At 48.5% G+C, this 16,993-nt stretch overlaps 1 protein-coding gene across 3 annotated transcripts in view; it reads right to left on the bottom strand.

Moving 5' to 3' along the window:
* NOS2 (nitric oxide synthase 2) overlaps nt 1-16,993 on the bottom strand; it is a 60,336-nt gene that overhangs the window by 35,063 nt on the left and 8,280 nt on the right. For 2 of the 3 annotated variants that reach the window (XM_085649866.1, XM_085649867.1), the window contains 5 exons: nt 11,783-11,957; nt 5,594-5,675; nt 3,859-3,978; nt 3,338-3,486; nt 1,111-1,273 (listed from right to left, as the gene is read on the bottom strand). In XM_085649866.1, the coding sequence (XP_085505992.1) occupies nt 1,111-1,273; nt 3,338-3,486; nt 3,859-3,978; nt 5,594-5,675; nt 11,783-11,895 (627 nt within the window). In that variant the 5' untranslated portion in view covers nt 11,896-11,957. Of the gene's footprint in view, nt 1-1,110; nt 1,274-3,337; nt 3,487-3,858; nt 3,979-5,593; nt 5,676-11,782; nt 11,958-15,776; nt 16,104-16,993 lie in introns of those variants that run through there. The other variant, XM_085649868.1, reaches the window with a different exon arrangement.

Here is a 16,993-nt window from a genome sequence, read left to right as displayed (position 1 = left end):
GTTGGGAGGGACATGACCCGAGATATTGATGTTAACTCATTGTCTCTTAGCTTGGTTCTGGGACACAAGTGTTTCTATAAGTCTTCCTTTGGGGTACCAGCGTAAACCATGGCTTAGTAGTCTAGGTGGCACAGGAGCCGAGAGCCCTTCTTAGATCCACGGGGTGACCAGAATGTAGAAAGGGGTGGACTTTTCTAAGGATCACAAGCTGAAAAAGGGTGTTGTTGACCACAGCATTGGTTTGAGAAGAGAAGGAGGCTGTAGGGACAAACGAAACATCTGGGTACTTTGCTTTTGTTGAAGGTCTTCGGATTATGCCCAGGACAGTTTGGGTCAGTCTTTGAACGTGCGAGGATTGAAATCTTTGGCATCATCCCTAGATGATGCAAGGGTAACAAATTGAAGGAACATTGATTCTCCTAAGATCTTCCCTTCGATAGATCCAATGAACTTCTCAATTTTTCTTTTGGCAGCACGGTGCAAGGATCTTGCTGTGTTTCTTTAGACAAGCAGGGAGGTACATTTCAAGGGTGTACACTGATTTTATAGTTATTTGAGCAATGATGCACACAAACCCAAGGGAATGGAAAATGTGGATGAAACCCTCAGGTTAATATTAATTTCTGTTAGAGAAGGCCATCTGCCTGGTGCAAAGGGTGTGATAATCAATGCAAGTGTCACTGACACCACAGATAGGGATACACTCTGAATTCAATGATATCGCATTTCCATCATTGATAATACAATCATTCCTGGGCAAGCTAGTGGCACAACAGCGTTGATAAAGGTACTGCACCCCACAAGGAAGACCATGAATTAACGGTCTGTGAATGTGAACCAGCAGCAACGCATGACGCTGAAACCCAAGCCTTTCATCTGTACACAGGTCTCAGCACTGTGTGTAAAAATATGGCTGTACTGTGGTTGTACTGTGCATGTCTGAGCGGAAACGTGTGTCACTTCCCACACAGACTCAGTATATTGTCAGTTTCAGTCCTGCAAGATCTCATGCCAAGGTAATACTTAGTGTGCGAGTGCTGTGGAGGAGAAAGGGTTAAAGAGCTGTGGTGGGAGGTCCTTGCGAGCAGTAAGAGCAGGTAATGCTGTCACCTTCAGGTTGGACCACTGTATCCTCCCAATGCACCGAGGCGCGTTCCTCCAAGCTTGCTTGGTGGCGTAGATGAGCTCTTCTTCGGTCAGCTGGTAGGTTCCGGTTGTCTCTATTTCTTTGGTGATGGTCTCCAAGCGGGCCAAGTGTTCTTCTATCCTGGGCCTGTAAAAGTTAAAGCATAATTTTGTTACATTGAGCAGATGCTACCCCTAACCATGTTGTGTCCAGTCATAACTGACCACGTCACCTTAATTGTCTCATCTACATGGGGAAAGATGTTCTAAAATATTAGGGATCAATTCTCATGTGCTTTCCTAACTTCCATGTAGTAATTTGCTTTGTCATCACATTCTTATGTGGGAGCCATATATGTATATAACCAGTTTTATAAAGCGCTTCATACTTGGGGGTACTTTGTTTAGGTGGATGAATGAACTGAGGCATGAGGAGATAAGATCATTTTCCCAACATCACACAGTTTGGTCTTGTGGAAGTTAGAATCAGACCCCAGTTCCTCCCTATTCAACAGTTAACAAACTCACTGCCAAATCACATCTCTCTCTGGATGTGACAAGTGAAAAAAAAATGTGCAAGAGCGAGATAAAGGGGCAAAGGAGGACAAAAGAGGCATGAAGTGGAATTAAGACTAGAAAGCCTTGGTATTTGGCAACTCCAACATTCGGCAGCATCACCTGTAGCTTCTGGGAAAAGGTTTGGGCACTAGAGGCCATTGACATACAATGGCCGGGGGCACAAGGGACATGGGTGTCTGTATTTTGCACTCTTGCGACACAGTACTGCAGTTGCGCTGTATTTCACGAATGCGTTGTTCCCAGAGAGGCAGCGAATTTGCATCTGCCCTGAGGACAGTGTATTATCAGTAAAAGGGCACACTGTCCCTGTTTGCACCTGTCTCACCAATTTGAACGGGCATGGTGGCGCAGCATTGCGCCCGATTTGTAATATGGCCCCAGCACTTACTATTTTACAAACTAAGCACTGGATGACCCTATGCGTCACCTGAAAAATACTTTAAAGCTTTGCTCTAGGCACCGGATTGGACACATTTTAAGACTTTTTCTATTGTGTAGCCTGCGTCTGTCGTTACTACTTCGTCTGGCAAAAGTCATGCAGTACGACAAAATACACCGTGGGCATTCATTTGTGTGCGACAAACTGCAAGCTGACGAAAGTATTTGTAGAAAAAAGGAACTGACAAGCTACACGGAATTAGGTTTGTACACAGCGTTGATCAAGCTGTTTCTGACTGATTCCATTTGGACGACAAGCTTTATGTATATTCCGTCAGGTGCTGCATTTTTTTCAATATGTTGTGTTTTCTGCCTCCTTCGCACCAGTTCCATTATCTCCTGCAGTGTAATGTGCACAGGCCTAACATTGTTTTAAGGAGCCCCAATGCTGCTAAAAACCAAGGCTGCCTAGTTTCCTTTTCCACTTCATATCTCCTTTTTCCACCACTCCACACTTCCTGTCATTATATCTCATTCTTGGAGAGTTTTTCAAACCTATTTATTCCCCTTTGGTGTTATTTTTCTATGGTATCTGCTTCTCACAGCCCCGCTGTGACTTTGTGATTGATACTTACTGGACTGCTCGTTGAAATGTAAGAAAAACGTCTTCCTAGTTTCATTGATTTAGTAGGCATCGTACTTTTAGATTTTTATTTATTTATTAAATAACCCCCTTTGTCCCATGTATATATTATGGGCTGCAACTTTAGTATTTTATTTTACTTTTCTATTCCATTCCTTAGTCCCGAACTCTGAACATTTAAATTATTTTGTCATTTTCTGCAAAATATTTTCTCAAGTTGGCTTCTCGTGCTGAGTTTTTTGTCTAGTGTTGTCTCTGAGGCACATTTGATCACACTGAGGGCAATGAAAAAGTAAATATGAAGTTCTTTCAAAATGAGGCGCCTATGATTATCTGCATATTGTAGGTCCCTGTCTATAATGGCATCATGGGCAAAAAAAGGATGGAATGGAATAACCACTGATTAATACAAGTTTTTTATCCCTCACTTTTGTTGTTCATAAGTGCAGATTGTACACATGCCATTCCATTCCAATTACGTCCATTTAGCATGATATTATATTTGAAGTTTCAATCCATGTGAAGGTGCTACCAGGCCACTCTCAGCGCTACATAAAACAAATAAAAACAATAAACAAACACAAAAGAAACTATACATGAAAACTGACTTACTCTTTCAGTGAGTTGTTGTACTGGTTGAGGAATTCTATCGCCTGCGAAAGGACCTCCTCTCGTGGGAGTGGCCCGTCCCGCGGGCCTCTCACTAAGCACTTTGGGTTCATGATGGAACCTTGGCAAAGCTTGGTCCGGCAACTGATATTCTACAGAAAGAGACAAAAAACATCAGGATGCAAGACCATACTCTCACTACATACTATCTGTGCCTACTGTGTTCAGTACAGTTCCCTCTGCTGTGCAGTTTTAGCTAAATCATTCTTAGACAAACTAATATCAGATAAAATAGTTCAGATAGCTGTTTACCTAATCTCACATAATCAGATAGATTAAGCTCAGATAACCTAGACAATCCATAGACTGCTCGTAGTTATGTAAAATCTAACACAATGGGCTTTTTCCACCTGTCCTCTGGGCTTAGGCCTCAGGGGCAGTGGCAGGGAGCTTAGCTGCCTGGCCTCTAGGGGGCGGCAGAGGGCCGCTGGCCTCGGAGCCCGGATCCCAGCGTGCCCACTTACCTCCTTGGCCGTCTGGTGCAGCGTGTCTTGAAAGGTCGCGCCATTCTGGAAGTTGTTCAGCTTGAGATACCTCGGGCACTGGGAGGCTTTCCCCACCGGGGTGATGTGGTTCGTAGTCTTCTGGAGCCACAAGGGAACAAAGGAAGGCAGTGTTATTAGGAGGAGCGGCCATGGACCCCCGCCCTGAGCGCCTTCTGTGCACGCGCTGCTGAGAGGCCATGTCATCTCCGCCGTGGGACAGAATCCACGGGTTTCTTATTTTTAAAGTCGGGCAGTGCCATTGTTTCAGTCTGTCTCCGCTCCATGAGTCCTCCCCTCACACCCTTACCTCCGATACCTCCCGTGCTCTGCCCTTTCCTCCTTCCACCTCTACCTCCTCCCACTTCTCTTTACTCCTGCCCCCCCCCTTCCAATATCCACTGCTCCCTCATTTCCCCCGGCTCCCTCTCTGACGCAAGCTTCCATCGCTTCATATCCCACCTCTCACGCATTGCTCTCACTCACCCCCAATCCTCTCCCCTCCCTCTAACTCTACCCCTCCCTGCTCTCCATCCTCTCGTCTGTCTGTCCGCCCACCTCCTTTTGCCAGCACTCCCTCTTTCCATTCCTCCCTCATGCTGTCTCGCCCTCTTCATATCTCTACCCTACGACTGCCTCTTCTCCACTCCCTTGCCCCAGGCCCTCATTATCTGACTGCTTCGTACCTTCCTGCGTCCCGTCCCTCCTTCTTTCCACCGCTGCCTTCACTGCCACCCCATACTCCTTACAGATTGTTTTCATCTTCTCCTTTTCGGCCTACTTTCCTCCCTCTCTTCCTTTCATTCTCTGCCTTTCCACAAAACGGCATACCCGGATACATTCACTCCCCATCTCTTTTTGCCTTCTTTCCTCCCTCCGCTTCTATCCCACCTACTACCCCCTTCCTTCCTTCTTTCCTACCCACCCAACCTCGTCTGCCTCATTCTCATTCTCCTTCTCACCTTCTTTTCGCCCTTCTCTGCCTCCCCTCATAGCCCACATTCTACGTACACCTTCCCTACATCTCATTTTCCTCGACACCTCTCTCCCTCATTTCCTTCTTCTCTTTTTGCCCTTCCTCCGCAAGCCTGCTACCTCTGCGGACGGACCTCACCAGTCATCAAAGCCAGCATGCATGCTACCTCAGACCTGGCTCCTCCTATCTTATCTGGTCCTGTGAGGGAGCAGGGAGCTTTGTGTGCGGAACCAGCTATCCATAATTCACATCCAAGAATGTTTAGTCAGCCAAATGCCAGCTACAGCGGGAGTCATGACACACGCCCCTTGACCACAGGTGACACCAGACGATGACCACTAGTCTTATGCTTGGACTTCCAAAGTCCTCCTAAATGCTGCTGAACGAAGAGTTGCGAGTGGGGGGGCAGACAATAACTGAAGTCCTCTTAACTTTTGGTCCTAGCTGCGCCTTCATGGTCGCTGAGACCAGAGGCCGACAGAGCATCACCAGGAGAACCAAAGGCTAAGCCGGAACTGGCAACTACTACCATTGGCTGCCCCCGTTCGACGCCCATAGGTCACACATGAGATCAACATTTATGTAGAAAGACAGTCAGAGAGTCATGACAGGTGAAAGAAGTGAGGTGAGGCAGCAGAGGGGGTGGCAGGTGAGCCTACAAGCGCAGAAGATGCCATGAGATCGGACCCTACGGATGACAGTGTGGCACATGGAGGTCACTTCCTGGCTGCAGCCACTTACCGCTGTCTGTGCCAGCACGTGTGTCATGGCGTCGGTGTTCTTCTTCTCGCCATTCAGCTGGGCTTCCTTCTGCGGTGTGTGACTTTGGGAGGAAAGCACAAAAAACAAGTTCTGTTTATCTGTTCTTAGACCATCTGCCCGTCTTCATGTGACTTATGCCAGAGTTCTCCAGGGTCAGTCCAGGAGGCCCGGATCCATGCCAGATTTTTTACTATATTTATCTAAATGGGATATGCTAAAAATCTGGCATGGATCTGCCCCTCCAGGACCGACATTGGAGAACCCTGACTTACGCAATAATGTGAACAGTAGTGTAGCAAGGGTGTCATAGGCCCTGGTGCAAGCAAGGAAATGGCCATTTTGACTGCTATTGGGGTATTCAAAACAGTAATTATCAGGGTTCAATGTCCCCCTCCCGCTCTAGGCCCCAGTGCCACTGCACTAGCTGCCCCAATGCCTACCCTCCTGGGGGTGACGGCTCTTAGGGCGGTCTGCTGCTGCTTAACAGGGGCTTTTGATCTGGAACTCTCCACATAGATGTAAATCCACCAAAACACCAGGGTAGCACAAGTGACATCAACGAGTCCTTTGAACCCTGCTGCATCAGAGGGTTCTGGTTGGCCCCTGATTCCATCCCTGGGCGCTCAGGAATCTGCTTTTTTTCTGCAGGGGCGTTAAGAGATGGATGCGGGGTGCAAAATCCATAAATAAATATGGTTCCCTGAGCCTTGTTTAGTTTATGTTCCTGCTGAGCTTTCATGACATCTGAGACAAGGGATAGCAAGGGCAGTGCCAGGGGTAGTAAAGGGCTAGCTAGGGCTAGCAGCTGTCCACCCTACTCTGAGTAGCCATCATACTCCGATGGCATGGTGTGCAAACTTCATGAAGATTTTACTTTAAAGAATGCTCAACAAAACACTTCTTTTAAGGAAAATATAATTAAAAATCCTTAAACCTCCTCATTCCAGGCCCTTTGAACAAAGAGCAAGAACCTATAAAGTCTGACCTGGAAGGAGAGCATCACATGCCCGGATGGATCACTTAATATCGACCCCCGGAATATCGTGGTACAAGAATATCGAGGGACAAATTATCGAAAGGTAAGACCATATATTTAGAAGTATAGATTTGTTGTTCCTAATCTACTCACCTTGAGGATATATATATATCACCAAGGTAGATAAAAGTGGAGTTAGGTATAGGAAACGTATACTTATTGAAGTGTCAAAATTTTGTATCCATATTTTATCTGCAATATTGTGTTTCATGGATATTCTAGTGTCAATATTGAGTGTGCACACCCAGAAGCCCTTGTGCCTGAAGTCGGGAAGCCGAATAACTAACACTTCTAGCCGTGGATCGTAAGACGAGCCTGGCACCGACTATTCTGAAGAAGTCCTATGTCCATGCCATGGATTCTTCCGTCAGGCTGAAATAAAGCCTACCCTAGCCGAGAAGAATTTGGAAAGGATTATTAGATCAGAACTAACTGAGCTGGTTTTATTAAATGCAGTCAGTCCAATTCATATTACACTTAGAGCAGGGCCCTGGCAAGCGAGGGTCCCTAACACAGGGTCTGACCTGGTGCACAGGCAAGGTAGGTCCTCAGGCCAAAGATGTTTACAGAGAAGCTCTGGAAACCAATGAACCTTGAGTTGTTGACCTCGCCTCTTCCACACAGAAGAGTAGGAGAGGAAAGACATAATGGGCTCCTGACAGGAAAAATGCCTCCGATTCACCCAAAATAAGCCTCTCCAGCTGCGAATTGGCGCGGCGGGGAAGTACTTGGTAATAAAAAGGAACAGGCGTAGGTGGGAACACTTCGAGATGTGCTTCCTGCAGGAAGCGTCTTCAAGCGGGCTCCGAAGGGTTCACCGCGGTGCTTTTTGCTTCTCTCCGCTTCCCAGATATTTCCTGCGTCATTTCTGACAGTAAACACGTGAATTAGTATCTGTTTCCTGTCCATAAATGCTAAAAGTAGGTCTTACAATGACACCCTCGCTGGAGAACGCGTGCCAAGTGTCAAACATTGCATATGGGATAGCATAACTGACAACACCACATCTGTTGCTTTCACAAATTTGTTGAGCTAATGACTTTATAAACCCTACCACTAAAGCGAAATCTCATTCAACATGTGTCTATGTACCATGCGCTCAATGACAACTCATGTGCAGGTGAGGAAATTCCACGCAAGATAACAGAAACACATGGAAACGATAAACAAGGGCTCGGTTTGTCGTTAATTGCTCCCACAATGGTATAGCTCAGTGTTCTGCCGTATAACGAAAGAGGATCACCTCCAGATTCATTCAGTGAATGAGTATATGCCATTGGCTGTTCTCGGGCGTTGTGCATCCTCAGAAGCTTTTTATTCTATTGATGTCGTCCATTGTCTACTCTTATGTTATTTGTCATGTTATAGGCCATTTATAAGGCGCACGTTCACCATAAGGTCTCTTGGCGCTAAGGTAACCAGAGGCAACAACTGAAATCCAAGTTAAACAAAGCCAGGTTGGAATGGCCAGGTTTTTAGAATTTTTCTAAAGCTCGCATAGTTGGAAGATGAGGGAGAGAATTCTAGGTGTGGCTTAATCCTCTCCTCCTTGGTTAGATTCGAGATCCTACAAATTCCCTACTGTCACATTCTTTTTAATTAGTTCTTAGCACACTAAGAATATTTTCTCATTCTTTTGCTGCCCTTATGTTTTTTCCAGGATAACCACACCTACTCAGGCACTCCACAACCACCGACTCACAAGAGGACGGCTTGCAGAGGACACGGGTCCAAAATTACATCTTTTTGTTCAGCCATCTCTCTTTTATTACCCAGTTTACTTCTTTCCAACTACCCTATAAATGACAAATCACTGGCTTTGCTGAGTGTGTTTGTAGCAATCAGTGCTTGGTTGGAAGACTGCGCATTGTTCAGAATTACCAAGGGATCTGTCCCTCTGGTGCGACACCAGCCTAAGCTGCTGATCGAATGACGTGAGTGCAGTGAGGTTCAGGAAAGCATCCCTGTCCTCCAGACACCTGGACCACTGCCTACTCCCAATCAAGCTTTAACCAACATCCAGCGTGTTAGCAGCCACCCTCTGTGCGGAGTGGGGAACTCTTCAATGATTTGTAACTGGAACTACAGTCTCAAGCCATCGGTGCATTGCTTAGCAAATTGAAATTTGGAAGGGACCCTCTAAACATGCCTCTTCTAAATTGTGGTTCAATATTCTTTTCAAACCCATTTTGTGATTCAATAATCTGTCACTGAATCGCACAATGGGCTTAGAACATGCCAAAAAAAGACATTTGGAGGCAGGGCCGGACTGGGAACCCAAACCGGCCCTGGCAAAGTGCTCGGCCGGCACCCCCGGGGCTTGGGGGTGCCGCAGATCTCTTTGCCAGGGCCGGTTTTCGGCCGATTTTGTTACAGGGCCGATTTTGCAGCTATGCTGCAAAAACGGCCCTATAACAAAAACGGCCCCCAGGGGCCCAAAACCGGCCCCCACCCGTGCGGCGCACCGGGGTATTGCCTGGTGCCCGCTACGGCCAGTCCGGCCCTGTTTGGAGGTCATAAACTGTGTGAGTTTTCAATTGCGGGCTTTGCGACCTCAAAATGGCTTCATACACCTGACCCTAAGTTTTGTTGTAGGGGGTTTTGAGGCAAAAGGAAGCCTGAAGGTGGTCTCAACATTCTGAAGCTACCCCAGGGTTTCACACATTGGGGTGTCGTCATCTGCTAGGAGTTGTGTGATCGGGTTCTGGCACATGTATGTGGCGTGAGTGTATAAACTCATCCCCAGGCTTCAGTTATGACTTGTCGTCAAACTACACATGATGTTATTAGCTCTCATTTGTCAATTGCGTGCATGGGAGTTTATTTATCTTCTTGGCAGATAGTCAATGATTTCTGGATACTACAGAGGGATGTGCTGCATTTTCAACGGCCCCGAAGAGCTCTGGTCGTGACGCACGCCCCGCATCCTTCATCCACGGGGTGCGCCGGGAGTACACTGGGGTCCAAGTCGGCTCGAGCTGCCCAGAGATTGGCGGCTGCAACTGAATATTGTTCTTACTTTGGCAAGGAGAAGCCGAGAGCGGCGGCCCTTGGCCCCGGGCCCTTGGCTCCGTGCCCCAGTGATTTCCACACGCGCTCAGGTTGTTTTACTTTTTGTTAGCGTGTCATGCATTGAAGAGCCTTATCTGCAAACCTCATGCCCTGAGGTTGAATTGAGAGCTCATTAAACATTGTTTCGAAGCCCTTGAAGCCGAGTGTGGCTGTGCGAACCGAGCCAAGTCCAGCAGTGGCTGCATACGGCATCAATTCACTAAAGCGCCAGCAGTTGGTGGAAATTACTTCACTCACCCTTTGACCCCTGATAGAATCATGGGATTGATGCCGGAGCCCCTCGTCGCCCTCTTATTTGCTGCAGAGAAGCTATGGGGGAGGAGGGAGCACAAGAAGTGGATTGCACAGAAGTAAACATGGCGTGGAGCCCAGTTTATCTTATGTTCCTGCTGCTGTGGTCACGCCCCCTGAATCCAGAGGCCCCACAGGTAGAGCCAGGGGTAGCGAAGGGCCAGCCAAGGATAGAAGACGCTACCCCTGGTGACCCCCAACTGGTGACCCTGAGCCCAGGCCTGCGGCCCCTGCTCTCCCTCGGAGCATCATTCTATCCAGGAGCCGTTCTACAGCAACCTCAACCTATCATGGACCCGAAGGTAGCGAAGGGCCAGCCAAGGATAGAAGACGCTACCCCTGGTGACCCCCAACTGGTGACCCTGAGCCCAGGCCTGCGGCCCCTGCTCTCCCTCGGAGCATCATTCTATCCAGGAGCCGTTCTACAGCAACCTCAACCTATCATGGACCCGAAGGTAGCGAAGGGCCAGCCAAGGATAGAAGACGCTACCCCTGGCGACCCCCAACTGGTGACCCTGAGCCCAGGCCTGCTGCCCCTGCTCTCCCTCGGAGCATCGTTCTATCCAGGAGCCGTTCTACAGCAACCTCAACCTATCATGGACCCGAAGGTAGCGAAGGGCCAGTCAAGGATAGAAGACGCTACCCCTGGTGACCCCCAACTGGTGACCCTGAGCCCAGGCCTGCTGCCCCTGCTCTCCCTCGGAGCATCATTCTATCCAGGAGCCGTTCTACAGCAACCTCAACCTATCATGGACCCTCATCCTTCGCTCCCCATTGGCAGCGCTGGCACGTGTTCCATGAGCCAACAGGTCGCAGTAGAGTTCCCTGTGAGGATGAATGTAAATATAGATAATGAAATCTAAACAGAGCTGTGGGAGGCATCTGCCAGGGGATGCTGACAGAGTTACAACTTGAGACCGTGGTAGAGAGGCAGGCTAGTCGTGGAGGGTGCTAATTAGGAAGTGCGTAGGTGAGTTAGATGAGAAACCATGAGGGGGTAAGAGAGAAAAACCTGTCTGTAGCAAACAAAAAGCAGCCTAGAAGTGTCTTTGGAAAGAATGTGTAAGATCCTTGTGAATTATCCGTGCATTGAGCAGGAGGAGAGGCCAGACTCTGGGTGTGTAACCCAGCCAGGATGGTGTTGTAGAGCTCTTTTTCGAATGTCGGAGCTCCAAATAAAGTTTCACTTTCAGGTGAGACCACTGGCCTCCTCAAATGTCCAGCTTTTTGGTCGGGTAAGGAGGAGGGCCGGTGGGTCAGACTTTGCAAACGATGCTGGCCACCTCGCTGATTGGCCTTGAGTTCAATGGGACGCCATTGAAGTGCTTGCAGCATGAGGAGGAATTGATCAAGTCCGAGCCGCCCTCTGCAGCTCTTCCTTTAGTGGGAGTTAGGCTTGCGTGGCACCTATGCGGAGATTACTCCAAGCGGGGCGGGTGAGCGTTCATGTTACGAGGAGCCCAGGAGCAGCCTGAGGAGGTGGTTACTGAGTTTATAGCTAAAAGGCTTGTATATTGGCAAGGATGCTGGTTGGTATGAGGGTGCACCAGGAAAGCATGCCATGTGGCTCATCACTTCCGGATTACAGGAAGCCTTCAACCTTCACCTTTGACTACCGCGAAGAAGTGGATGAATGAACTACCCATGCTGTAAAGCCTACCCTGCCCGAATGGATGGCCTTGTTGTTCTATGGGTTCTGCCTTTCACTAGCCAGGAGGGCTGCTGGAAACACCCCACCTGAAGGACAGGGAGAAGAAACACCACCATACCTCTCGTCATGGAAAGGATACTTGGGCATGAAGTTGTTGTTCAGATCGTGCAGGTCATAGCTTCTGTCCTTCTGGTTGCCTAGGTTGAAGAGTCTCTTGAGATGGCACTTCATTTCCCAGGCGTTAAGTGATTCGACAGGAGCTGTCAGCGAAGGGATCGAGCTAGAAAGTAGACCTGAGGAGAAAAAGATAAGCACTGGTTACTACCACAGATTGTTCTATCGCAAATACTACATGCCACAATAGAACTTGTAACCTCAGTGTTACTGCTTGGAAAGATACCTGGCATGTCACAAGCCCCCAGTGCCAGCCAGTGACCCCCCCTGGCCAACGGGCACAGCCCACCTATTCATGTGACTGGGGTGACTTACCCTAGCACTGTGCACATGGTGGGCCTTGAACAAGGCACACCACAGCCCAGCTGTACCAATGCCCCCGTACGGCACACCACAGCCATGCTGAACCAATGCCCCCGTACGGCACACCACAGCCATGATGAACCAATGCCCCCGTACGGCACACCACAGCCCAGCTGTACCAATGCCCCCGTACGGCACACCACAGCCATGATGAACCAATACCCCCGTACGGCACACCACACCCCTGCTGTACCAATGACCCTGTACATCAGCTGCCCATTCTTACTCACTGCCATTTGGTGCACCGCCCACCCAGATCGCTGTTGCCTCGTCCTTCTACCTCGGAAGTAGAAGTATAAACACAATATATATCAGTTCACAAAAGGGGTAGCGAAAGTGACATCATGAACCCTTTCACCTGCTACAATAACATGATATGGTTGACCCCTTGTTCAACCATAGGGCCCCTACTTGCTGCTTCAGATTGAGGAGAGGGGCAAATTCTGAAAGTGTGGAGACTAACCAGAGGTCTTACAGCCCTGTTTGTAGGGCAGAGGGAACATGGGCAGAGCCAGGGGTACCAAAGAGAGAGCCCCCCGGGTACAGGAGAGCTGCTTCCGTTACTAACAGTGCAAAACAATAAGGCATTGCTGGCACGACTCGTGGGATCACAGGCGTTGCCAAGGTTCTCTAGGGTCAGAGGTGTTGCAACCACTTTACATGGGTGTTTTTGTGTCTCTGGTGATGTCACAGGATGGCAGGCCCGCTGGCATCTGTGGTGGCAGCGCTGGGGAATCTCCAGCAGAAAGTGAGTCTTGTGTTCCTCTTCCAGACATGTGAGGTCACTTACCCTCCAGGTGAGTCATCATGGTAGAAGCTCTGTGTTTCTTTCTATCTGGTGCGGCACATCTCTGGTTGTTTCAAGGGCGGGGCCACACTATTGACACTTCCGGTCTGGTACTGCTTCAGGGTCTATCTATCCCACTTAATGCAAGGTGTCTTCAGGTGTCAATGACAGGAGCCTTATAAATAAGGGATTGGGCGGCATTTCAGCTTACTTCAGGACTATGGCAAAGTCCAGCTTTTAAGCTCGTTAACAGCCTCCTCTAGAGAAGTCGAGGCGTTAAGGTAGTTAAAGGTTAGGTGACCCATCTCTGGTCTGTCCTGCCAGACGTGGAGCCTGCCCCCCACTTTCACTCAGAACTGGATCCAATCCTCGAAATGCAAAGTAAGTAATGTGCGCAAAAGGGGAACACAAGTCCTACCTCATGCATCAGGTTTTGCCAGCGCACCCCAAAGTCCACCACAGTGCCTACCTGCTTTGGTGCCTCGAGGACACACTAATGGTCTCCTGCTTCCCCTTGGCTGCCCCACACCATACTGCCCCCCCCCCCCCATGGGTTTAGAGCTGTAGATTGTGGCTGCCCTGGGCAGGGCAATCCCCTCTAAACTGTATGAAGCCTTCAGTGCTTGCTGTGTGGAGGCCATTGCCAGCTCGCCCCCAGGCTCACAAATTCAGGGGCTGTTTACTAAGGCTTGCATGGGTGAGTTTAGAACGCTATGTTATCTAGATTTGTGTAGCGCTGCTTATCACCAGATAGGGTATCCAGGCGCTGGAATGATAATTATTGGTAAGTAAACTAAGGCAATGCTTTGCACCACGTGACGTCTGCACTAAATCTTTGTTACTATCCCTTTAAGGTGGCAGAAAGGGGAACGGAGCACCACCAACGACCAATGACATGGTACAGCTTTGCTAAAAAAACTATTTCCTAATCCTACAGCGCTGTGACGCCCAGAGAAAGATATGACATAATTCATACAACACATTACATACAGCACAGCACATTTAGCTCACACAATTCAACACATATACCATTATATTAAACATAGAACATGTAACCTATACATGTTAAGCAGTCACACTAAGGTATTCTGACAACAGATCATGTGTGAGCTAGTCAGGTAATAAAATAACACAAAAACATTCTGCTGGTGTACAATCAAAAGCGGTTCTGTAGGAAAACAGAGGATGAACAATGAAAAAGTAATAAAAAGATATTGAAAACCAAAATCCTAGGTGGGGCTTTAATACCTTGATCCATGAAGCAAACACAGGCAGCTTGTCACTTCACAGGTACTCAAGAGATTAACTATGTTTTAAGGGCAGTTTTTGAGTTTTCTAAACTTTGTGTGAAAGACTGATGTATGCTCTGTAAGAATGGCAAATGAAACTATGTTTTGAGGGCATGTTTTAAGTTTTGTTAGCTTTGTATGAAAGTAATGCATAAAGAAGAATTGATGGACAGAATGCAGAACAATGTCATACATTCACCCCAGTACAGAGATCTGGGCCTAAATCCATCATTTTTTTTGCTCACAGTGGCATTCCAGTTTGAATCCAGCCATATGCAAATCAGTCTTGACCCTGTGCCTCTTGGGAACAGTCCAGCCCGAACTGCCAGGCCAGGTCCTCCCTGGACTGGAAACAAGCATCCTAGGACCGGTTTCGGGGTTTCACCCCTCATCAGCCAGGATAGCTTGACTCCAGTGGCATGGAGAGCACAGGATCCACGTCTGGGCATACCCCGTCCCACTCGGGGCGAAAAAAGCAAAAAGAAGAATTGATGGACAGAATGCAGCACAATGTCATACATTCACCCCAGTACAGAGATCTGGGCCTTCCATTATCAATTTAAATTGTTAGTATTTCCCAAACAGCCGACAAGTGTTTCGCCCCCTGCGTGGTTGTATTGCCTGGAGCTTTTTCAAGCCTCATAAAATACAGGCAAGTTCCTACAATACTTTGTTTTGTAAAATTCGAGTAAAGGAAATAATGTATCCATATTGGCTGCGGTGCCGTAAGGAGGGATTCAACGAGTGATGGAGAACTGTGTCAGGCTTTAGAGAGGATTTGCATTCTTTCATTTACTCGAATTTTACAGAACAAACTATTGTAGGAACTACCCAGTATTTATGAGGTCTGAAAAAGCCCCAGGCAATACACCCACACAAGGGGCGAAACACCTGTCGGATATACCAACAATGTTAAACACATAATGGAATGGGACTTTTCTGTAAAGCTATGTGATGCAAAGCACACAGTGAAGTACATAATCACTAAGGAACAAGGAAAGAATAAAAACAAGGCAATTACCCATCTGTGTTTCTCTTCAATGCAAGGGGTAGGCACACTCAGTCTTCGTTCTCTCAGAGCCTGACATGCGACTGACTGCACCATTCAGCCGGGCTTTAAACTGATCATTTGTCAAAAGCAGGATTCTCCGAAATCGGTCGTAGGGGGCAGGAACCAATCCAGATTTAAGAGGTAACTATATTTATCTAAGTGGGGATATGTTAAAAATGTGTCCTGGATCCGGCCCTTCAGGACTGACTTTGGAGAACCCTGGTCAAAAGGATGAGAGGGCGACCAGTTTTCCGATTGGCTCGTCCGCCTCGGTGTATCGCCAAACAATCGGGCCCAGGAGTGTGTCTGCAGTGGCGCTCCAGGAAACTGACACCTGTAGTTAAAAACTTTCTGCAAATTGCTCCATTGTGTCTGTAATCCTCTGGCATGCGCGGCCCCGCCAGGCAGCTTGCCTGGCCTCTGTAGTAAAAACACCGCAGGGACTCACCTTTCCTCCTCCTTGTCGAGCTGCCAGCCTCCGGGCTCCCTGTGGCAGCAGCCCGGCCTCTGTTCGCCTCTAACAAGCGAAGGAAGCAAGGTCACACAGCTCAAGGAAGAGGCCGCCTCAGACGCAGCCAGGACTGAGCGCGTGCCAAGAGACCTGGGAGCGCGCCCGGATGGGCATCCTTTCAGCATGGCAGGGGAGACCCGTGCTGCACAGCTGCATAGTGCGCGGAGCCACCCTGGAGAGAAGCTCGTGGGAGTCCGGCCGTTGTCCTGTTACGTGTCCATCAGATGGGGCAGCCGGCCTGGGCACGCACACTGGGCAGAGGGGTCGATGCAGCTGCCTCCCCGGCCGCTGCACGCAGCCTTTGGCACAAGCTGGGCTGGGCAGGGCAGCCAGCCCTCTTCCTTGATGGTTTCCATCAGATAACCCTGCTGGAGGCAGTCCCGTCCCACCGAGCAGGAAACAACACGGATAGCTCGGTGGGCACAGGCAGTGCTGCGCAAAGGCCACTTCACCGGCCCTCGGTCACTATGGAAACGCGCTACAGCAGGTGGGACTGGAGGAGAGGTTGCAGGTGGGAGGGGGTGAAACGTTTCCCAGGTGAACCGGCCGTCCCCACGTCATCACGACTTTGGTGCCAGCACATCTCTGACGACTGCATTACTGCGCATGATGCAATGCACATACATGATTTGTACAAGGTAGACACATGATGTCATAGATGAAATGTACAAGATAGTCACATGATGTAATACACATACATGAAATGTATATGTAATCACATGATGTAATGCACATGCATGACATGTATATGGAAGTCACCTGATGTAATGCACATACATGAAATGTACATGGTAGTCAGAGGATGTAATGCACATACACGAAATGTACAAGGTAGTCACCTGATGAAATGCACATACGAATATACATGGTAGTCACCTGATGTAATGCACATACATGAAATTTACATGGCAGTCACCTGATGTAATGCGCATACATGAAATATACATGACAGTCACCGGATGTAATGCACATACATGAAATGTCCATGGTAGTCACGTGCCACTGACTGAAGATTTTCTTATTCTCATACGTGTATACTATCGCACTGCATATGTTGCGCGGGAACAGGATTAAAATAATGGTGACTTGTTTGCATTTTCCAGGGCTCTTTTTCCATCACTCTGAACATGTTTCCTGACATGCCTCCCCTTCCT

Source organism: Triturus cristatus, chromosome 3_2 (genome assembly GCF_964204655.1).
Source record: "Triturus cristatus chromosome 3_2, aTriCri1.1, whole genome shotgun sequence".
In the NCBI taxonomy this organism is placed as follows: Eukaryota; Metazoa; Chordata; class Amphibia; order Caudata; family Salamandridae; genus Triturus; species Triturus cristatus.
This window is presented reverse-complemented; position numbering and strand designations above follow the sequence as displayed.